Below are 22,006 nucleotides of genomic sequence, written 5' to 3'. Positions count from 1 at the left end.
TCTGTACCAGGTCTTACTTCTTTCTGCTTGCCAGAGAGAATTCAAACAAATGGCCATCAATAATAGAGGCAGGAGAACCTGGCTGTGTTCTGGTTAGAGGTGGGCAAATGTTCAATGAAAATAATTTAAAAAGCAAAATAAATTCTCAGTTTTTATTCAAATAAATGGTTATGAATCCATTTCTGCAGTGCTCATGAAGCTGTAATTCAGGCCCACATTCTAACCACAAAGTTAAATTAACCCAAACCAGAACTTCTTCCTCTATTCTACCTCAAAGTTTTTTGTCATCACGTCATAAACCACTTCTGGTGAACCTGAACCCACAGAAGTCTGAATTCGTACTGGCTGGGATGCAGCTAGAACACGGGCAGTTTGGATTATTTGTACTTGCACCCTTTACTCAGACATGTCACTACGAAAGCCTGAATTGAAACCTCAGATCCCATCATCCTCAACTTTGGGAACATTTAGAGCTAGATATTATTCTACATGAAAACTTTAGCCCCAGTTTAAGAAAAAATGTATGCATGTGCTTAAAGTTAAATATACACTATAATGCTTTCATGAATAGGAATGGACTTCAGCACATGCTTAAAGTGTTTTAATGAATCAGGGCCTTATGGATGGTGTCTTATCTCTGCTTAGACTTGTGTCACTGCAGTGTTTTGGACTGTCGCCACAATAATGTTCATAAGTGTATAACATCACTTGCAGACTGATGGATAAACGTTGCTTCTTACACAGCTCAGCGAGCACTATTATGAGGAGGTTTACTGAATGTATTTATTTTTCTTACTGTATTTGAGGAGTCTATATTTTCTGCCCCTTACCTCAGTGCAATAATGCTTTTCAAGTCTTTGACTCTCCTTTTGCTTCTGGCATGTCAGTGACACAACAGACACTATCGTGTTGTTGCTGCTGCTGTCTTGCGAAGACGTCCAGGACATTAAGGCAGTGGTAGAACTTAACACAGTCACACTCACGTGCTGGGGCTTTTCTGTCAGTTCTTCAATCCATTCCCCCGTCGGACCTGAAACATTCCCGGAGAAGAACACATAAGCAGGGGCGGCTCTAGACATTTTGCTGCCCCAAGCATGGAGGTCCACCGAAGCCACAGAACCAGCGGACCCTCTGCAGGCAAGCGACCGAAGGCACTCTGCCTGCCGCCCTCGCGGCGACCGGCAGAGCACCCCCCGCGGCTTGCCGCCCCAAGCACGCGCTTAGAGTGCTGGTGCCTGGAGCCGCCTCTGCACATAAGGCAGGCCAATTCCCTGGCTTTACCCTGTGTATTTAAAGTGCCTGCATTTATGTCTTTTAAAACATTCTGCTGTTAGAAGTTAATTTCATGGTAGCGAAAGGTGCTGAATTGACAGCCCTTTACACCGACAGACCCGGGACAGAACTGACAACAGCAGCAAGAGCTCCCCACACCGTCCCACCAGTACAATTCACTGCTATACTACAATGTTATTTGGTCTCCATGCCCAATCAGCTCTTGGTCTCTGCTGCTGAGATGGCCCATTAGTGCCAATAGCAACAGGGAATTTTGTGTTACAGATCCCAGGACACAACAAACAGCACTGAAACCACCAATTCATTTCAGTATTTGTAGATCAGCACAGAAAGGAGAAGGGTCATCAGGATGTCTATGTGGTCACCGAGTACATGTAGAGGTTTCAGCTCTTCTTCTAAGCCCAGGAACATGAACAGTGGCTGTGCAGAAACCGCAGCGCTCTCCCATGCCCTACCCCCAGTTTGGGAGTGTATTCCACTCCCCAACTTCTGTATATGTCACCACACAAAGCCCAATTAGCCAGATAAACTAAGGGGTAATTTCTCCCCATCTGCTTCCTGTGGATACCTCAGTCTTGGCAGGCCACCAGAAAGGTTTACAAAATCCACCTAGAATACTAAGAGTCTTGAGTCTTTCGGGATTTGACAGAACAACCAAAGAGAACCTAATAAGTCTCTGTGCTGTCCTAAAGGCTTTCAAAGCAAACTGAAAGCAGCATTTGTTCCTAGATGTACACATATGTGTGTGTTTTAATACAGTACAGTTAAATGTAAATGTGTACATCCAGGGACAAAGAATATAGGTCATACTTACAGGACAGGGCACTCTATCCAGGGAAACAGTGACTCTGAAAAAGATTTGAGGGTCATGGTGGGTAATCAGCTGAAGATGAGCTCCTAGTGTGACGCTGGGGGCCAAAAGAGCAAAAGCGATCCTGGGATGCATAAAAAGAGCAATCTTGAGTCAAAGTTGAGAGCTTTTATCTCTATATTGAGACTGCTTCTGGAGTACTGCATCCGGTTCTGATGCCCATAATTAAAGAAGGAGGCTGAAAATTGGAGAGGGTTCAGAGAAGAGCCACAAGACTGATTTAAGGACTAGAAAACACACCTTACAGACTCACGGAGATCAATTTATCTTAAGAAAGAGGAGGTGACTTGATTATCTATAAAAACCTACATCAGAAACAAATATTTAATAATGGGCTCTTCAGTCTAGTGGAGAAAGGTCCAATGGCTGAAGTTGAAGCTATTCCAATGGGAAATACAGAGTAAATTTTTAAGGGTGAGGGTAATTAACCATTAGAACAATTTAACAAGGGTCATAGTGGATTTTCCATCACTGCCTATTTCAAAATCAGGATTGGATGTTTTGTTAAAACATCTGCTTTAGGAATTATTTTGGAGAAGTTCTATGGCTTGTGCCATGCAGGAAGTCAGATTAGATGATCATAATGGTCCTTCTGGCCTTAGAGTCTATGAATTACAAAAACCCATTTTCTGCATTTCATATAGCCTGTAAACATTTATTACATTACTGTATCATTTTAATATAGATAATGTTCTTTGTACACAATGAGCCAAATTCATCCCTGGTATAGCTCCACTTATGCATTACATCTTTTGAATATTACATTCCCTGGAGAGCACCAACTCTGGCTAGAAGGAATTGTAATTTATTAGGAATAAATTGTATTGTATTTAACAGGAATAAATAAGATTAATTTATATCCCAAACTTTGAGGAGGAGGGTTGGAAATGGGATAGTATAGTCCTGTATTATTGCTATCAAATTTAAAATATAGTATATGACTCTGCTGTTACACTAGCTATTACTAGCTGGTATCTGTGAAAAAAATTCACAGGGTGGTGAAATTGTCATAGCAGAAGTACTCTGGCACCCCTTCTTGCATCAGCTGTCCCTCTCTTCTTCTCTCTCTGTGGTCTCCAAGAACCAAGGCCGCCCACTGGAGGGGAGTGAGGGGGGTAAGTAGGGCAATTTGCCCCAGGCCCCATAGGGGCCCCACAAGTCTCTCCGGGGTTTTGGCAGCACTTCGGCAGCAGGCGCCACCCGATGAATACAAGTGCCACAAGTGATGGGGTGGGGGGGGAAAAGCCGCGATTGGCGGCACTTAGGCAGCTCTACCGCCACCGCTTCATTCTTTGGCAGAGGGACCTGCCACCGAAGACCCAGCCCTGCCCCAGGCCCCCTGAATCCTCTGAGCGGCCCTGCCAAGAACTGTTCATTTTTCAGTGATAGGATTTCTGAAACTTTGAAAAAAAAAACACATGCAGCTCGAGACAGCCATCTGACATGGAAAATTTCAGTGTGCATAGTTAAAGTTTGGAAAGGTTACAAGCAATTAAAACCAGGGGATTATAATGGAAAGTGTTAGGCATTATAGACCAGAACTATAGGCAATGCTGCCAACTGCGTCTAGGATATCTAGCTGTAGTATTCTGTCTCTAGGCAGGTGCCATTCTCTCAGAGTTGAGGCTGGCTGGTGAGGCACACATTTCTTATCAGTATGGGATTCTGTAGACTGCATTTTTCTGTTGATTTTATTTTGTGCAATGTTTGTCTCACTTTCCTGTTGGAGTTATTCAGGCAACTCATGCACTTGTGTCTGAAAATGTGAACTTGGTCCTCAGATGGGTGAAAGTCTGAGCTAATCTACCTGTATCTCACTTATTGACTTAGCTGTCAGTTGTGATCTAGATTTAAGCTATATGGTGTTATTTCACATAGATTACACTGTTTTATAAAACCTATAGTTGCCCTCACCCCTAGAATCCTACAAGTAAATAATCATATAGTTTCCTACTTCTGAATTTTGCAGGTTGGGCCTATTTTTCATTTTGCCTGCAAAAAATTCAAGTTCCATGTTCATGTGAGTTCCTTCTTGAATAGCTAGCAATGACTCTACCAGATATCTACCCAACATTTGATTCTTAACACAGGCAAGATTGCAGGATAAAGCCCCATAAGGGCAGGTTTGCTTACCTGGTTTTTAATGTGTCCTGTTCCCTGCCATATGAAAATTCATGGAGACCAGGCTCTGTTGGGACTGTTGTAGGTTGATGAATAACCTCATTCAGTGTTTCATTTATCACACCTTATATACTGTTAAAGATACATTGTATGGGTGAAATCATCATTTAGATACTTACTGATGTAAAAACTAAGCGTTTTGGCTGATTGACTTCTCCGAATTTCACAAGACCCAGAGGAACTAAAGGTTGTCACAGATAACTTATATTTCCCTGGTTCTTTCAGTTCAGCAATAAATTCGTGAGTATCTTCACCTACCGTCAAAAATTCTGTGGTTTTCTCTAAATAAGGGAAGAAGAAGAAAAATAAGTGCGAATTAATTGAAATTTGAGAGGGCTCTGACTACCGAGGAACTGATTTGTATTGGCTATGCTAATACTGTCTCTGCTGCAGGATGAAAAGGTTGGAAGAGGTCTGGATTTATGCAGGTAGTTTTATTCCCTTGCTGTCAGTCCAAGAATAATTAATGACCAAGGCCTACGCACAGGTGTAAAGTAATAATAGACCATGGTCAAAATTTCATTCAGTAACACTGATGATTAAGGAAGATTGTCGTGACCATGAAACACTTGAAAGTGAAAAACAATGTAGTGTGGTAGAAAAGAGTTTGCTATTTTTTCTTCGCTCTCCTTATTGTTCTGAAAAATTTCCCTGCCCCAAACAGCAGAAAGTCTAAGAAAACTAGCTGTCAGAAAGGGCCAGTTGAAAAATCATCTGGAGAAGTGGATGAAAAATCTCTAGCGCAGGTTACCTCACTATTGCTTTATGATGCATTGAAGGCCCTCTCCCATACTCCACCAACCAACCCCCTAAACACCCAACAGAACATGTTTTTCAGCTTTCCATTTAGAGAAACTTTTGCCTGAAGATAGCCTATATATTCTCTCTCTCTCTTTTACTTTAGGTTCCATAGGGAAACTTCTCCACAGGCAGGGACAGCTGGATGATGCAATAGATCTTTTTAATCTCTACATTCTATGGGCTTGATTCTGCTGTCACTGACACCAGTGTAGATCTGGAGTAACTACAATGAAGTCACTGGAGTAATCTTTACACCACTGTAAAACTGGTGTAAAAAAAGAGAATTAAGTCCTATGATCCCTTCCCTCCCCCACCCACCCCCAACTCCCAGTTTTTATCACTTAGGACTTGTACACACGGGGAAGCTGTTGCAAAATAAGCTAGCATGTGAATTTAATAGCACAAGAGCTATTCCACAGTAACTGCCCATACGGACACTTTTATTGTGCACTCAGTGCCTTTTTCTGCTTAAGCCACTTCCAAAAGCTATTCCACAATAGCTATTTTTGGCTAGCTCCTGGGTAGACAAGCCCTAAGGATATTTACATGAAAAGTTGACCCATGTTGTTTAAGCATTTCATCTGTTTGTGGTGTTCATAGAATATCAGGGTTGGAAGAGACCTCAGGAGATCATCTAGTTCAACCCCCTGCTTAAAGCAGGACCAATCCCCAGACAGATTTTTGCCCCAGATCCCTAAATGGCCCCCTCACAGATTGAACTCACAACCCTTGGCTTAGCAGACCAATGTGCAAACCACTAAGCTATCCCTCCCACCATATCCAACCTGAAGTCCCCATGCTTTGCTTGTGAGACTCATAATCAACTCCTATGGAACTTATGACTTCACAACAGATACAGCACTTAGACTCGACAAAAGGAGTAAACAGTATGCACATGTGAAACTCCTGTGCAACAAGAATCCTATTGTCATGAAAGCGTCTTCAGTAGTATTAAAAGAGGAGATATTTAAAAATATTAACGTACAGGGCAACACTCTTACAGTGAAATAAGGTAGTGGGCAGAACCTCTTCACTATGGCCCAAAATCAAGTTGTGTCTTTTGTGCATATGTGCAAGTAAAAAGCTGGCCAAACGGCATGTGACTCTAGCTTCCTCAAAACCCCTGAGTTCACTCCCCATGATCAAAGCCATAGAAGGGTGTTTCAGAGTATTCCAGGATACTCCTTAACCCAGAAACCCTGTCTCTTATGGAAATTATTCCTGATTTGGTAGCTCCATAAGAGACTACAGCCTGGTCACAGTGCAGATTTATGTTAATGCTGTTTTGCCAGTGACAGGCTTGCCAATTCTCATGATTTTATTGCGAGTCTTGCAATATTTGGTGTTTTTCATAATCCCTCAGATCATGTTATTTTGTAAGAATCTCAGCTTTCATTAAAAAGAAAGGAGGGCAGGATTCATTTTGGCAGAAAAAAAGCTTAAAAATGTGAACTAGAAAGGCTCAAAACCCTAGAAGGCAAATAAAAAACCCCAAATTTTAAATTCTCATGATTCTTGAGCACTTGGAGTGAGCAATAATAATGTAGCCTGAGCTTTTGCCCAGAACTCAAAGTGAATCAAAGTGAATTAATTAATACAATATTTGGTTAGCTCTCATTACAAATGTATGTGAGTTGCACAAGTATGAGCTCAGAGTAGCTGAGATCTGGTTCCCATGTTTAGATTTCATTTCTCCTTGTTACCACACTCACTACTGGTCCTGAATGAAATAAGAAAGTCATAGCAGGTGGAAACAGAAAGGACCTCTTAGAGCATCACGTTAATCTCTCCTGACAATGTAGGTCCTCAACAGAAAATATGTAGACTATGTCAGAAATTAAATTGATGCTTTGCTTCATCTTAGTCACGAAGAACCCACATGATAGAGGAGATCTTCTTGTAGTATTTCCAGCCTGACTAGAAACAAGAAACACCGTATATTATAGAACGAATGCATACTCTTATCTCCATCCCAGTTTTGCAGACACAAGAAATCTGAATGAAAATACTTAAGGTTTGCTATCCCCTAATTATTCTGAGGAGAAGAAGTCACCACTAGGAATGATATAAAAAAAGACTGGGTTTTACTTTACCTTCTCTTTCAATGTTAATATGAAATCCATCAAATGCTGTGGGTGGTTTTGGTGGCAACCAGCTTAGCACCATTTGCACAGGGAGGAAAGATGGAGTTTCTGGTGTAAGTTTCCCTGACATGCTGGCTGTACTGCTGTTCTCATATTCACTGGGAACTACATTGACAAACTCATCTTCACTTTCTGATGAATCAGCTTCATTAGTCCACCAGTATGGTTGGGTTGTAGTTGTGTAATCAGTGCTGTTATAGTGGTAATCAGGCCATGCATAAGAGGTGTTTGCTGAGGGAATTTCAGTTGCGCTATTAGAAAAATGGATAAGTTTATCTTGCCCTATTACATCCTGTGGTCCCATGAATGATTCTTCTGGGAAATTTCCACTGTGTTCCTCCCAGTTATTCTTGTTCATATGTACAATCTGGACAGAAATATTTCGAGGAGGGTAGGGAACTAAAAGAGAAAAGATTTTTTAAAAAAACAGTATGTATGTTTAATATACCCCTACAGCGGTTAGTTAATTCATCATGGAAATTAGCATGTCTAGTTTGCAGCAAGAGAAAATACACAATATTTTGAAATTCGTTGTTCTTTCTATTAAGATTCTTTTCTTGCTTATACAGGTGTAAGCCAAGACTAACTCCATGTGGGTAAAACTAACATAAAGGGAGAGAAGAATCAGGGCTAGAGTGTACAGGAATGTAGTAGTGTAGATGTGGGGACACTGTAATAAATTTACTCATGAGTAGCCCAACTAAGTTGCTCTGATGTGAGAACATGAGTAAAAATAATCAAGCGTGTGTTTGTAAGTTGGGCTCTTCGTTTCTTTCATTGCACCTTTTAAATCCTCTTGTGCATGGAAAACTATTTTTGTGGAACTGTGAAAGGAAAATACTGAAAAAATATCTTAATACACCGCACAGCAACTCATGATGTAAAATGTCATCCTGATCACTATATGGGTTTTCCCTCATAATTTTAGCAGCCAGCTTTGTGCAAACATCTAGAATGAAGTTAACACTTTATAACAAGGGAAAGCTTGATCTTAAAATTTCAGATGATACATAGCATGGGTTTCTAACTGGAGCATTTTGTACAATAGCTGCTGTAATAGATTGCAACCACATTCAGTACCTTTGTGGATTGTACTGTATTAAATTTATGAATGTTCTGTGTAACACTGTGGACTAGGAATTGTATTTACCTTCATGGGGGGAGGATTACTGCAGTTCATCCAGGAACTGAAAAACAGTGGGGAGCGATTACTGCAATCTCTGAGATTGTAAACAGCTCCAGAGAAGTACTACCTCTTGGGTGGTTGTTATATACTGGTTCCAACAGGTACGAAAGGCCCAAGGGGAACAAAGAAAGGGCTTTTGGTATAAAAGGCTGAGTTTAAATAGACTAAGGGCTTTCTCTTTCTAATCCAGCAAACGGACATAACCTTTGGTCCCAGTAGGGGCCCCAACACTTGCTGAAAGGTTGGAAGGACTTTGGCCTGTCAGGGCCCCATAGGATTGATGGCCAATTTCTGAACCTTTTGTTATCTGTTATATGTTTTCTCTCTATTCCTTTACCCTTAAATAAATATATTCTGCTGTGGAAAGAGTTGTGTGGTAATTTGTAACGGCTGGCAAATTGCTTCTTATCCCTGGAGAGAAAGCCTAGAATATCTTGTTTTAGGCAGTATGTACTTTTTATAAGCAAATGTTCATAATGGAAACACTGAGACATTACCCTTTGCACAGTGTTGCATGTAGACATGCTGTTAACAGTATATATACACACATTTTCTTCACCTGTTCTGTGCTGTTTGGGTTCATGCCTGACACCACTATATTCCACTAGCGTGCTTTTGTTGAATGTTGCTTCTGACACCAATTGAAATGTGATGTTGCTGTAGCATATTCCTGGCAGCCAGTGATTGAAAACTGTTTTACCTTTAAAGAAATCTGTAGAAGGGCAAAAACCACACAAACAAATAAACCAACAACCTGACACACATCAAATGTTCACTTTCAGATAACAGGGTGGCACACTTTAAACGAGCGGTGTTTTGGATGTTTAACATAGGTTAGCCTAGTCTAAGTGATAAAATCCCAATAATTGAGTTTGGCAGTGTTTTTCCTGTTTGTCAAAGGTACTTAGATGCAAAAACCGGCAAAATGAACATGAACAATTTTCCTGGGAAAGATAATTGCAACTGGCAACCCTGTTCAACATGATATTAGCATATCGAAGAACAGCTGATAAAAAGAAAAAGAAAAAAAAAAGCTTCCAAATCCCTGTAACTACTGCATACAAGAGTTCCCTGGTCTTCTAGTGAATTAAGGCATCAAGTTCAGCATAAGATAGTCAGTGGACAACTTTGATAGTACACATAGCAGAAAGGGGCCCAGTTTGTAATGCCGAGATATGGGTTAATCTCTAACATTAACAGGGGCGGCTCCAGGCCCCAGCACGCCAAGTGCATGCTTGGGGCGGCATGCCGCGGGGGGCACTCTGCCAGCGCCAGGAGGGCGGCAGGCAACTCCGGTGGACCACCGGAGTCACCTGCAGCCCTCCTGGCGACCAGCAGAGTGCCCTCCCCCCCCCCGGGGCATGCCACCGTGCTTGGGGCATCGAAATGTCTAGAGCCGCCCCTGATTAATGCATGGGGGAAGGGGGGAAATTAGGGCTATTTGGCAGTGGGGACTTTGTGGCTGATTACTGCCTGCCTCAGATAATTAAATAAAAATCCAGGGTGCGTTTATTTATTTATAGCAGTAGCACAGCCATGAAGTCAACAAATACTGCTGCTAAATTCACTCCTTCACCAACCCCTTGGAGCAGCATTGCATGGCAACTCTCATGTAGTGATTTTATGTATTATGCATCCAATAAAATTCATTTGCTTGTTAGGACAATTCTGCTGGCTATTGTGCAATTCTGAGCAAATAAGGTAGCTACAGTATTAACCTTTTGGGGGCTGTGTATATATCCATATTCTTTTGTCACCTTTCAGGGTTATTCTCCCAGAACAAGCTTATTTGCATCTGATACTATAGACAGTACTAATTTAGTGGGAATACCGTCAGATTTAAACTAGCGTAACTGAAGGTAGAATATGCTCTGATTCATTGTCATCACATTGCCATGAAATGTTAGGTATGATTAAGTTTTTCCAGCCCAAAATACTTTCAGGGTAACATTCAGTAAATTGCAGATGATTCTGCAACGCTGGCTGAAAACTCAATGAAACAAATCTTTTTACCGACACATTCATTGGGATGGCACTTTTCCATAGGTGTATTTCCCCTTTAGGAGGAGAGTCTAAGCCTGGAAAATTTCAGTCCAAAAGGTGAATATTTCAGAAACTTATGAATGAGTGGAGACAAAAATCTTATATTGGAAACTGTTTTGCAGCAACTGTAGCTGTTGCTTCCAAGCATTCACTTATCACGGAAACAGACCTAGCTGTGGTACGGATTATGGGAATAGACATCAACCTTGCCCACCAGGTTAAGAGAAAAATGAAGAATAATTTTCCATTTGACACCCAAGGAAGCATTTATGTGCTCTCTCAGAAGAATATAATTTCCTGAGCTGTGATACACAGTAGAACCTCAGAGTTATGAGCTGACCAGTCAACCACACACCTCATCTGGAACACACTCAGGCAGCAGCAGAGAGCCCCCTCCCCAAAAAAACAAATACAGTAGAGTATGTTAAATGTAAACTATTTTAAAAAATAAAGGGAAAACAGCATTTTTCTTCTGCATAGTAAAGTTTCAAAGCTGTATTAACTCAATGTTCAGCTGTAAACTTTTGAAAGAACCACCATAACCTTTTGTTCAGCATTACGAACAATCTCCAGTCCCAAGGTGTTCGTCACTCTGAGGTTCTACTAGAGCTGCAGCACTGGCATTAACACTCTGCTTGTGTAGGAAGCAGGACCATTGTTTTATGTCACCTGTTATCTCATTTTAAGCCTTGCTGAGCCAATAGCTCGTTCCAATGTTACAATTCATAACATTAGTAACTTCTACAGTTAGCTCTTCAATCAACTAATCTTTGGTCTTGGGTACTCGGGTTGAAATCCTGGCTTTTGCCACTGACATCACTATGGCCAGAATTTCACCTTATATCACCACATGAGTTCTATAACCTACACTGTAGCTCTCCTTCTTTCTGACTTTTTGGCTACAGAACAGCACCAAAAGAAAAGATTAGAACACATTTTGGATTCCAGTGAACACATTTACTTTGAGGTGTCATAAATTGGGAACCCCTTGTCTGATTAACTTCAGTTTGGATGGGAAAATTCTATCCAACCTCAGTGTTCATGTACCAGTACTGGGGACAATATTCCTTTCTCTGTGGATTTTAGAGCTAGGTTGGGAATTGGGCTTAAAATTGAAGATGAGTGGCCATCTCTAATATATATGGAGATATACCTATCTCATGGAACTGGAAGGGACCTTGAAGGTTCAAGTCCACCCCCCTGCCTTCACTAGGCAGGACCAAGTACTGATTTTGCCCCAGACCCGTAGGTGCCCTCCTCAAAGATTGAACTCACAACCCTGGGTTTAGCAGGCCAATGCTCAAGCCACTGAGCTATCCCTCCTCCTCCCCCACAAATATGGAGAGGCTACTACCTCTCTATAACATATAGGCTATTTAAATGAGTAGTTATAACATCATTAGAATCTCTAATTATGTTAAATCTTGGCACTCCTTTTTATTTTCCTGTAGATTCAACAGCAATAAATGAAGTGTCAATAGATGGTAGATATTTAGATTAACCATATTTGCATTGTTTTCAATATTTTTTTTCTTCTTCCTACCTTTGTATAACATTGTTCTATAGTCTTTGCCTTCCCAATAGCTTATGTTTACTCTGGTGAAAACATTGTACTTCTCTGGATACTGAATTTCAAACAACACTCCCGTTTCTGGAGATGGTTTGTAGTCATAGATAGAAACGCTGCTTATGGGAAGAGGTTCTAAAAGACATGCAAAGAAACAAGCAGAAAAGGGGAAGAAAGGAACATTATTAGGCATACAAAAACAGAGAGAGAAGCTTTCACTTAATTTTACCCCCCCTCCAAAGAAATCACATTATCCATTTCCATATGACATAGAAATTCTTAGACACATTGGTTGAAATCCTGGCCTTGATGAAGACAACAGCAAACCCACTATTGACTTCATTAAGGCCAGAATTTCAGTCCATGTGTCCCCAGCTCATTCACTATTGTCATAAACAGATAGCTAAGGGTTAATGTTCTTTTACCGTAAAGGGTTAACAAAGGGAACCAATCAGGAAACAAGACTTTTTAAAATCTGGGTGGAGGGAAGTTTTGGGTGTGAGTTCTTTGTTCTTTGTCTTGGTTTGGTGACCCTCTCGGCTCTGAGAGTGATCTTTCTATCTCCAGGCTTTCTAATCTTCTGTTTCCAAGTTGTAAGTACAAGGATAGTAAGACAATAGGTTTATATTGTTTTTTTGTATTTACATGTGTGTAGTTGCTGGAATGTGTTAAATTGTATTCTTTTTGGATAAGGCTGTTTATTCATTTTTTCCTTTAAGCAATTGACTCTGTATATTGTCACCTTGATACAGAGACCAATTTTATGTCTTTTTCTTTCTTTTTATATAAAGCTTTCTTTTTAAGACTTGTTGGATTTTTTTTTTGGATTTTTTTTTAGTGGGGGCTCAAGGGGATTGAGTCTGCAGCTCACCAGGGAATTGGTGGGAGGAAGAAGACAGGGGAAGATTTGTGTTAGATTTACTAAGCCTAACTTTGCATACCCTCTGGGTGAGGGGGGAGAGAGATTTGATCTCTCGGTACTTGTGTTTCAAGGACTTGAAGCAGGGAGTATCCTAGGGTTCCCAGAACGGGGAAATCTGGGAGGAGGTAAAGAGGGGGAAGGGAAGTGGGTTATTTCCCTTTGTGGTGAGACTCGGGGCATCTGAGTCTTGGGGTTCCCCAGGGAAGGTTTTGGGGAGACCAGAGTGAGCCAGACACTGGAATTTTTCTGGCTGGTGGTAGTGATATCAGATCCAAGCTGGTAATTAAGTTTGGAGGTTTCATGCTAGCTTCTCATGTTCTGAACTCTAAGGTTCAGATCTGAGTAGGAAAGTTATGACAACTATCCGCAAAGCTTATTCTTCTCAGAGGATGAATTCACCCCTACACATGGAGCCAGCAGAAAGCCTGTGCAACACTGAAGTCCAACTCAAGCCCTCAAAGTGAAGCTTAAATAGGAGGTAAGTGGTGCATAGTCTGTGTGCTGGCTCTCTGCATAGGACTGAATTTCACTTTATTACTTGTCTTCAGATCAGAGATGGGCCTTGACTATAAACAAACAAACAAAAACAAAAAAAAAACTTTGAGGGTAGAGTAGGGTGAACAATAGATTTTTCAGTTCACTGGCAATTTCATAAAAAGATTGGAAACAATTGTTTCAAGTCAAACCAAAAATGAAAACTTTCAGTTTTCAGCAAATTAAAAAGTTGGAAAAAACAGTTTTGGTTCAAACGAAACATTTTGTGCAACCCAAAATGAAATGTTTCATTAGGATTTTGAGCATTTTTTAATGTTTTAAAATTTTTGTAAGTAAAATAACCAGAAATTTTGAAATGAAACGTTCATAATTTTGAAAATGTCAAATTGCAAAATGTTTTTATGTTGCTGAACCTAAATTTTTCACTGAAAAAATTTTTGGTCAGAAAATTTCACTCTGCTCTACTTTGGGATATTCATAAGCATGATGTGGATCTGAACTTTTCAGCTCACTCCATCTCTACAGCAAAATGCAATGCCAAAGCAGGAAACACAAGACTTTTATATCTTGTAGAGTTAAAAAAAATATTACTTCCTATTTTTATATGTTCTTGCTTCTGTCTGTCTATTTTAGGTATTTACATGGCCCCCATCACCGTAGTATCTCAGTGTCTCATGATCTTCAGTGTGTTTATCATCAGAATACTCTTATTATCATCCCTGTTTTACAGATGGGGAACTGACTCAGAGTTTAAGTGACTTGCCCAAGATCACACAGGAAGTCTGTGTGGACAACAGAATTGAATCCTAGTCTTTTCAAGTTCCAGCACTGGCCCTTCTTTTGTCTAGTCTTGTTATAAAGTAAGAAAAATGGGCCCAGATCCTCAACTGTTTTTCATAAAGCAGCGAAGTTCCATTAATTGCAGAGGAAGATTGCTGGCCAATAACTCACGTGTGCTGTGCTTACTGTTCACTGTAAATGTGACTACCGTGACTGCACAATAATGATGTCAGTTTCTATCAGATGAGAATCTGGTCCAATATTCGTAATATTGGAGCCACAATTTTGTTATTTTTTTCATTACCTGCAAAATCAGTCCATAGCCTCATATATATTTCTCAGCTAGGACAGACTTTCCAATATGCTTTCATAATGTGTGAGCTGGCCACACATATCTAGCCATTGGGCAGACATACAAATAACAGACAACATTTTTAGTGAGAGTTATTCTACACAACCATTTTAATAATTCGCTTTTACACCCAAAGTTCTCAGTAATTGCTTCTACACTTATGATCTAGGCTTTTTAGCTCTCCAGTTCTTGTTGGACACAGACTGAAAAACACCAGATGTTCAGTACCAATTATTATTTGTACTACAGCAGCACGTAGAAGGCCCAACAACTGAGATCAGGGCCGCACTGCGCTAGGCCTGATATAAAACACTAGTAAGAGATATTCCTTTCTCTAAAGCACTTACAATCTAAATAGAAAAGATTAAGGGTTGGAGAAAAGTAGTATAATCTCTATTTTACTAAGGCACAGAGGTATTAAATGATTAGTCAAAGATTGCAGAGCTAATACCAGTATAGTACCTTAACCACAAGATCATCTGTCCTCATTACTACCTTCTGCCAGATAAACCAGTTCAAACAGATTAAAAACAAGCCAAGGTGGCCCATGAAGAAGTTGGCATATTGGGGAGCCAACCTAGTATCCATGACTTTCCCATGATTTGGACAAAGTGTTTGTTGTTGAATGTAAAATTGTTATGGGTGAGGATGAAATGGATGGGTTTGGTAATGTGTTTGCAGTGGATATCTGAGGCTTGTTCACGGTCTTGTGAATATTTGAGGAAGACAGCTGTGCAGTCATTGTGAGGGATGTTGGTGTATAGGAAAGTGACATGGATGGTGTTCTGAGGGAGACTGTAAACGCTGCAGAGTTTGTGGAGGAATTGAGTTGTGTCCTGGAGGAATCTGGCCCTTTGCATGGTGAGTGTTTTGGAGGATAGTTTCTATGAGTCCCAATATTCCTTCAATCGAGTGCTGTGGCCAGACACAATGGGTCTGCTTAGGTTCCCTTGTATCTTAGCAATCATGTACAAGGTCCTTGGAGTGGGCTTGAAGGGGATGAGTTTGTTGGAGTTTTTCTTGGAGTTCTTTGGGGAAGAATTTTGTTATCCTGAAATTCCTGGGTAAATTATGGCATGGGGTCTTCTCTGATTTCTTCATAGTAGGTGATGTCAGAGAGTTGTCAGTTGGCCTGGTTAACATAGTCATCACAGTTGAGGACTATGATGGTGCCCTCTTTGCCTGCTGGTTTAATCACTAACTGGTGGTTAGATTTCAGTGAATGTGTAGCATAGCTGTCCTCTCATTGGTGGAGAGATTGTGGTAGATGTAATGTGATGTGTGTTAAGGATTTCAGTCAATTCTTCTCCTGAAGCAAGCAATGTAAAGATCAGAAATGTGGTTTTGTCCACTCTGTGGTGTCCAGTCAGATTACTCTTTTTTCTTATGATTATAGGTGGGGACGTGGTAATTGTGAGTGGTGTCATCATTGCTGTAAAAGAATTCTTTGAGGCAGAGCTAGCGGAAGAATTCTAGTACTCCACATATTAGTATAGTATCAGGTTCAGTGGTGGAGCAGAAGTTCAGTCCCAAAGAGAGGACAGATAATTCAGTTCCACTTAAGGGTATCTTGATAAATTGATAATGTTTGGGTGTCATGTAGTGTACATGTAGTGAGTACTGGTGCCATTGTTTCTCCCGGAGGTGGTATTCTGTAGGTTATGGAGTAGTTTTAGTTGATCCCACTTTCTGTTTTTGTGTTGGATGGACGGAAATCATGAGGTTTTTGTTTGTTTTTTGTTTTTTAATAATAGTTTTGGATTTCTTGCATGATTTCCAGGTGACTGTCCTGATTTTTCTTTCAGTGTTTGGGAGAATATGATGATTTCTTGTTTGAGGCTCTCAGACGTCTTGATTTAGCTGGGAGAGGAAGCAGAAGTCACAAAATTCTAGAAAGAAGGCATTGAGTTTGGCATTTGTGCCCTAGTTGAAATCAGAGAATACTGGTCTTCTTGGAAAATAGAGTGCAAAATCCCACGGAATGAGACTATTTTCTACACCAGAAAGCATTGACCTATTGCAGCTAAACATCCACACATCTGAATACCTACTACTTATTCAAAATGAATCTCCAGGACTCTCAAACACCAATACATATTGTAATGTGCAAAGTCCGTGAAAAATATTGCTGAGGACTCCTGATTTAATAGCCCAGAAATAGATAACAGCAAAAGCAGGTCACAAAATACGAAGCCTTCTATCTTCTTTCTATTGAGTCTATTCCCATCTCTTCAACTGAAATAAGTGGCTGATCTGGTTATCCACATGACCACAGGGTGCATATAATAGCTCTTACACATGGTAGTGCTTAAAATATCAATAACAATGTCTGAATAGTACAACTCTTAGCTGCAAGTCATCTTTCACTATCGTGGGTCTGCCTTGGGCTCTTTCTTCTATTATCTCGTTCAGATTTTGGCCTTCCTTATTATTGTAATAATTACGGCAACTTTCTAAGTCACTGATTGAATTATCCAGTTATTTCTTCCTAGGACAAATCAAATAAAGGGTAGAAGTCGTATTCATTTTGAATTCAAATTATTTTGGTTCCTGATGCTTTGATTTAATTAGCCTATGATTGAATTAAGTGGAAGATGCTATGGATTGCCTTTCCTGCTGTTATGTTTCATTTACCTTCCTCTCTCTTTGGCTTGAGAAAGATGCTAGCACAGTAATGTGAGTGAAAACATGGAATTTAGAGCATCTCCCATCAGCCTATTCCCTCTGGCACCAAGTCTCCTAATCTAAGCCAATTTCACACTCTGAAATTACAGGGAAGCTCTATAGATAAACACAATGTTCTGGTTTGTATTTCTCATAACTTGGGTTACTAGCAGCTCTCTAGGTTATTAAAGCTTAATGAATATGTATACTATTTTCCTTTTCATCATATGCATTTAATTTATCACAACATGTGGAGAATGAAATTAGTGACTGGTCAGTTTCACTTCCCTGCTCTCTCAGCATTTAGGGCCCAATCCAGCACCCAATCTTTCAATTTACTTCAATGACCCTTAAATACCTAAAACAGTTGTATTACAAAGATGCCAAAGTGCCTGGGCTTCCAACAATTGAAAGGAATATTTTAGAACAGTCTCTCTCACCCTATGCATTCTATTTGCATTTCATATTTTTAAAATTATACAATAATAATAAATTTTGAGGTGTTATTTGTAAGCCCTCCTGTGTGGCACAAAAATATTTTGTTTGAACTGCTAAAACCTACACTTGGGCATAGATGATTTCAGTGTTTCTTTTAAAGAAGCTTTAATAAATGTATTCACACACAGTGTCCTTTCATTTTTAGATGCTCATATCATATTATGCCCGTGCAGAGCAGTTTGTAGAATCAGGACCTACGCCCATACCTGAACTTTAAATAGCCTGCCTGTGTTTAGGATACATACAATTGTGTTTCTTCTGTAGGTCTGAGAATCTGCTGCTCCCATAGCAACCTATTTCTCTTCCTGTCTATTGAAAATTTTCAACTTCATCATTTCGCCTGGACTCCCTTGCCCTTTTGTATTTAATTTGTTACCTACATTATGCAAATAGCATGTGAGAATAATGGAAGTTGCAAACCTACTTCTCATAAACCTAGACCGATTGCAGATGCTAAATCCTTCAGAAAGCCTTCAATCAGTGCCAGTCACATTAAAGTTTTACATGGCTGTTTCAAACCAAGAAGAAAAAAAAACCTGTACATTGAATATTGTCTCCACCCTCCAACCAAATTTCCCAAATAAATTTCTTTTTAAATATTCGTAAATCTGCATGCCCTACATTCTGAATTCATTATGGGTTGCCATGCTCAAGTGGATGAGTATTACACATGGTTCCTAGAAATGGGCCAGGGATTAACTCCCTTACCAATTGCACCCAAAAATAGATTAACAATGTCTGGCATTTATATACCGCCTTCCACAGAGAAGACTCCAAGAGCATTTTTACAAAGTAAGGCCACCATACTGCCGACATGTTCTCACATGTGGTGTCATTTTGCACACAGGTAGTCCCAATTGAAGTCAATGGGGCTACTGACATAAATAAATTATCAACAGGCATAAGTTTCTGCAGGAGTAAATTATTATTTATTTGTATCATGTTATTGCCTATATGCCCCAATCAGGATAACAGCTCCTCAGTAAAATGCAGCCATCTCTGGGGTGAAATACAGCAGCTACTTAATGTATGCAGCAACATCACATTAAGGTTTCGGATAGGTAGTGAAGAACATCATTGCAACTGTACAGAGAATTTAAGCAGAGATACCAACTGGAATGTTCCAGTGTGACTAGCAATTTCGGGTGCCTCAAATTCTATGGGCCCAGCTTAGTACAGCTTAGAGATGAGATATATCAAAATTGGGGCCTCTGTGTTTAACACAACCCAAAAACTCTTCAAAAAAAAGTTTTACATTTCATCTGAGACACAGCACTCAACCTCCTCCTACGGCACAGATTCTATGATGCTTTGGAGGGAAGAATAGCATCTACTGAATCAATAGTGCCATTTCCTGCAGCATCTACTTTGACATTCAAGTATTAACCATTTCCAATACCGATTACTTTCTAAGAACTGATAAAATTACAGTCCCCAAAAGGTACAGCTGTAGGGCAGTAGGGAGGAGGGAAAAAAAAGAAAAAGATCTATGGACAGAATTCTTTTTATACAAACTATTTTTTCAAAGTTTTCCCATGAGGAGTCTGTGGCTTTTGAAAAGTTAAGATATTTTACAACCCTAATCTTCTAGTTACAGGGCAAAACAAATATCAAGCAGAGCAGTTCTTAATGGTACCATGTGTCCTGATTTAATTTCCCAGTTGAAATAGAAGTAGTTGTTTTTTTTTTACAGAGAGGCACATGGTAATTTTGCAGCATGCTGCCTTCTCTACTCCTTTAAATGTGTAAAGCTTGTTCTCTCAATGGGATTAACCCCACAACAAAAAAGCAAATCAATACAGAGTCAAAAAACTAGCAAGCACTGATGTAACTCAGCCTAGCAAGGCTGTCTCAGAATAAAGCTTAGTGAATATCACTAGACTCTGAATAAAATCAAGTCTCCTGACTGGAAAAGGGTGAGACATGGGTGAAGGGTTTTAGTCACTGGTTTTAGAATTACTTTCTTTATTGCTTCCAAAACTACTATATAAGTGGGATTTAGCACGTGTCAACAGAGCAATCAGAGACATGAAGACATCTCAGGAGAGCATCCCCCGTCCCTAGAGTAATCTAGTTAGCATGGCTAAAAATAGCAGAGAAGATGTAGTGGCACAGACTGCACAAGCCAGCCCAGAATCCTAGATACATACTCACACTGTGAATTCACTTCTATTTTTAGCCATGCTAGCTACACTGCAGCTAGGGTGGGGATGCTTACCTGAGATCACAGTGATCACAGTGTAAATGTACCCTTAACTAGCAGCTTTCTTTCAGATTCCAAAACACTCAATACACATTATAAATCCAGGAATCACCTCACCCTTCAATGAAAAGAAGCCACTTTAAGAGCAGAAGGGAGCAGTCTTTAAACAGCATCACAGCATCACACATCACTATTATTTTTTAACCTTATTGAGTTCAGACTCCAAGGGGAGATTAAGGCTAGATATACAGAATGCAATTGTTCTTGCTGGCATTTGGCCAGGATACCAAGGTTAACACCCCTAGTCTTGTAAAAACTGTCATGGGATTTTTTTCATAATAAGTGGTCAGGACTTCAATTTTACCTCTTCTTCAGCAGTAATGTGTCCAACACCATCATATTGAACACTGGTCCACTACTGAATCAGTGGGAAGAGTGACACCTTCTTATCACCAATACCACATTCTGTCTTGCACGTCTCCCATCTAAGGGCAGATTGTAGACAGTTCTGCTCTCTGATGAAATCACAATCCAAAGTAGATTGGCAACAGATTTGATCTGCTCAGTTCACTAAATCTAAGGCTGCGAGTTCAGGTATAGCAATCACTGGGCCCTGCTACAGCCTCCAAATATGTGGACTATAGAATCCAAATAATACATGAATACATGATGCTAAAGACACCAGAAGCTCTATGTTCTGTGGAATTTTGACTAGTAATGAGAAAGTCCTGAAACCATTTGAACTAGGGACACGTGAACATATTCACGACAAGTGAAACTGGCAAACTGTTCCTTTTTTACTAGCATCAAACTTTCTGACATTCATCCCAACATTTTCACTGCAGCAAGCAGCACTGTTGGATATCAAAACTACTTTCTCTTTGAAAACAAACCCCTTTTGATCTCACAGAGAAGGTCCAAGTTGAAGATGACAGCCCTATGTGGCAGAAAAAAAATATCTTGATGTCTTTTCCCCCTGAACAATCTTCTTCTTCCTAGACAGAAGCCTTTGATGAATGCAGCAAAAATTCTGTCAGACTTCAGCGGGGTGAGATTTCACCCTGTGAAGAGAGATTACTTTTTTTTTCTTTTCTGTCCACCTGCTGAGAGAAGATCATCACAGAAGGAACTAGAATAGGGGAAGGAAATCAGCTCATAGGAATATTGTATTGGAAAGCAGAGAGTTCTCAATAGAAAGAGAGCTTTTCTATGGATCCCTGAGGGGAAAAGCCTCCTTCCCCACACTCTGCTCTCAGTTGCCTTAGCACAGGATTGGGATGAAAGATGACAGTGGTATGTGGTGCCACTTCACAGACACTTCTGCACATATCAGTAAGCCCAGAAGAACTGTTGCGAAATGTTTAAGGACAGCTTCGGGACCAATTACAGTCAACATCATTTATCTCAAAGAGTCATGCATCATCAGCCACATAGTTTGATTTATCTCATGGCAGCCCAACACATGGGGCCAGTTCGTAGCTGGTGTAACTTGACGGAAGTCAATGGAGTTGCATCAGGATGAATTTGCTCCAAGATCCTGGCAGCAGCATGTCACTTCTTTAAGTCATAGAAAAAAACAGATTAGATAAATCTATTTTCCACATGGTCATACTAAGCCAATGATATTTAACAGACAGAGAACATATGACCCATGGAAAAATATGAATTGATCCTAATTACTTTACTGGTTGCCAGAATATCAGACTTTTCCTGACCAAATTCCATCATTATAACATCCCTCTCCTCAATTAAAAGATCTTCTTGAGAAGGCTACAATATTATAAGGGGAACTAGTAGCAACTCATATACTTAGGTGGCCCATGCTTTCCATTAGGAAGGATTCTTGCAACCTTTTCTTTGAGAAGTTCTTACACCTGCATTGTTTAGAGCAAACCTTTCACTTTCAGCAGGGCAAATGTCCTTAGGTTACAGATACGTCTTTACTTCATCCCAGGAAACTCTGTTTATCTTTTACTAAATTTGTAAGTTCAGACTTGTCTCTGCCA

At 40.1% G+C, this 22,006-nt stretch overlaps 1 protein-coding gene across 6 annotated transcripts in view; it reads right to left on the bottom strand.

Annotated features, from left to right (window-relative positions):
* Window positions 1–22,006, bottom strand: part of PTPRO (protein tyrosine phosphatase receptor type O) — a 207,796-nt gene that overhangs the window by 68,918 nt on the left and 116,872 nt on the right. For 4 of the 6 annotated variants that reach the window (XM_050968172.1, XM_050968152.1, XM_050968191.1 and 1 more), the window contains 5 exons: window positions 12,063–12,221; window positions 9,036–9,188; window positions 7,240–7,689; window positions 4,465–4,626; window positions 831–1,030 (listed from right to left, as the gene is read on the bottom strand). In XM_050968172.1, the coding sequence (XP_050824129.1) occupies window positions 831–1,030; window positions 4,465–4,626; window positions 7,240–7,689; window positions 9,036–9,188; window positions 12,063–12,221 (1,124 nt within the window). Of the gene's footprint in view, window positions 1–830; window positions 1,031–4,297; window positions 4,363–4,464; window positions 4,627–7,239; window positions 7,690–9,035; window positions 9,189–12,062; window positions 12,222–22,006 lie in introns of those variants that run through there. The other 2 variants (XM_050968181.1, XM_050968200.1) reach the window with 2 other exon arrangements.

Source organism: Gopherus flavomarginatus, chromosome 1 (assembly GCF_025201925.1).
Source record: "Gopherus flavomarginatus isolate rGopFla2 chromosome 1, rGopFla2.mat.asm, whole genome shotgun sequence".
NCBI classification, from domain to species: domain Eukaryota; kingdom Metazoa; phylum Chordata; order Testudines; family Testudinidae; genus Gopherus; species Gopherus flavomarginatus.
This window is presented reverse-complemented; position numbering and strand designations above follow the sequence as displayed.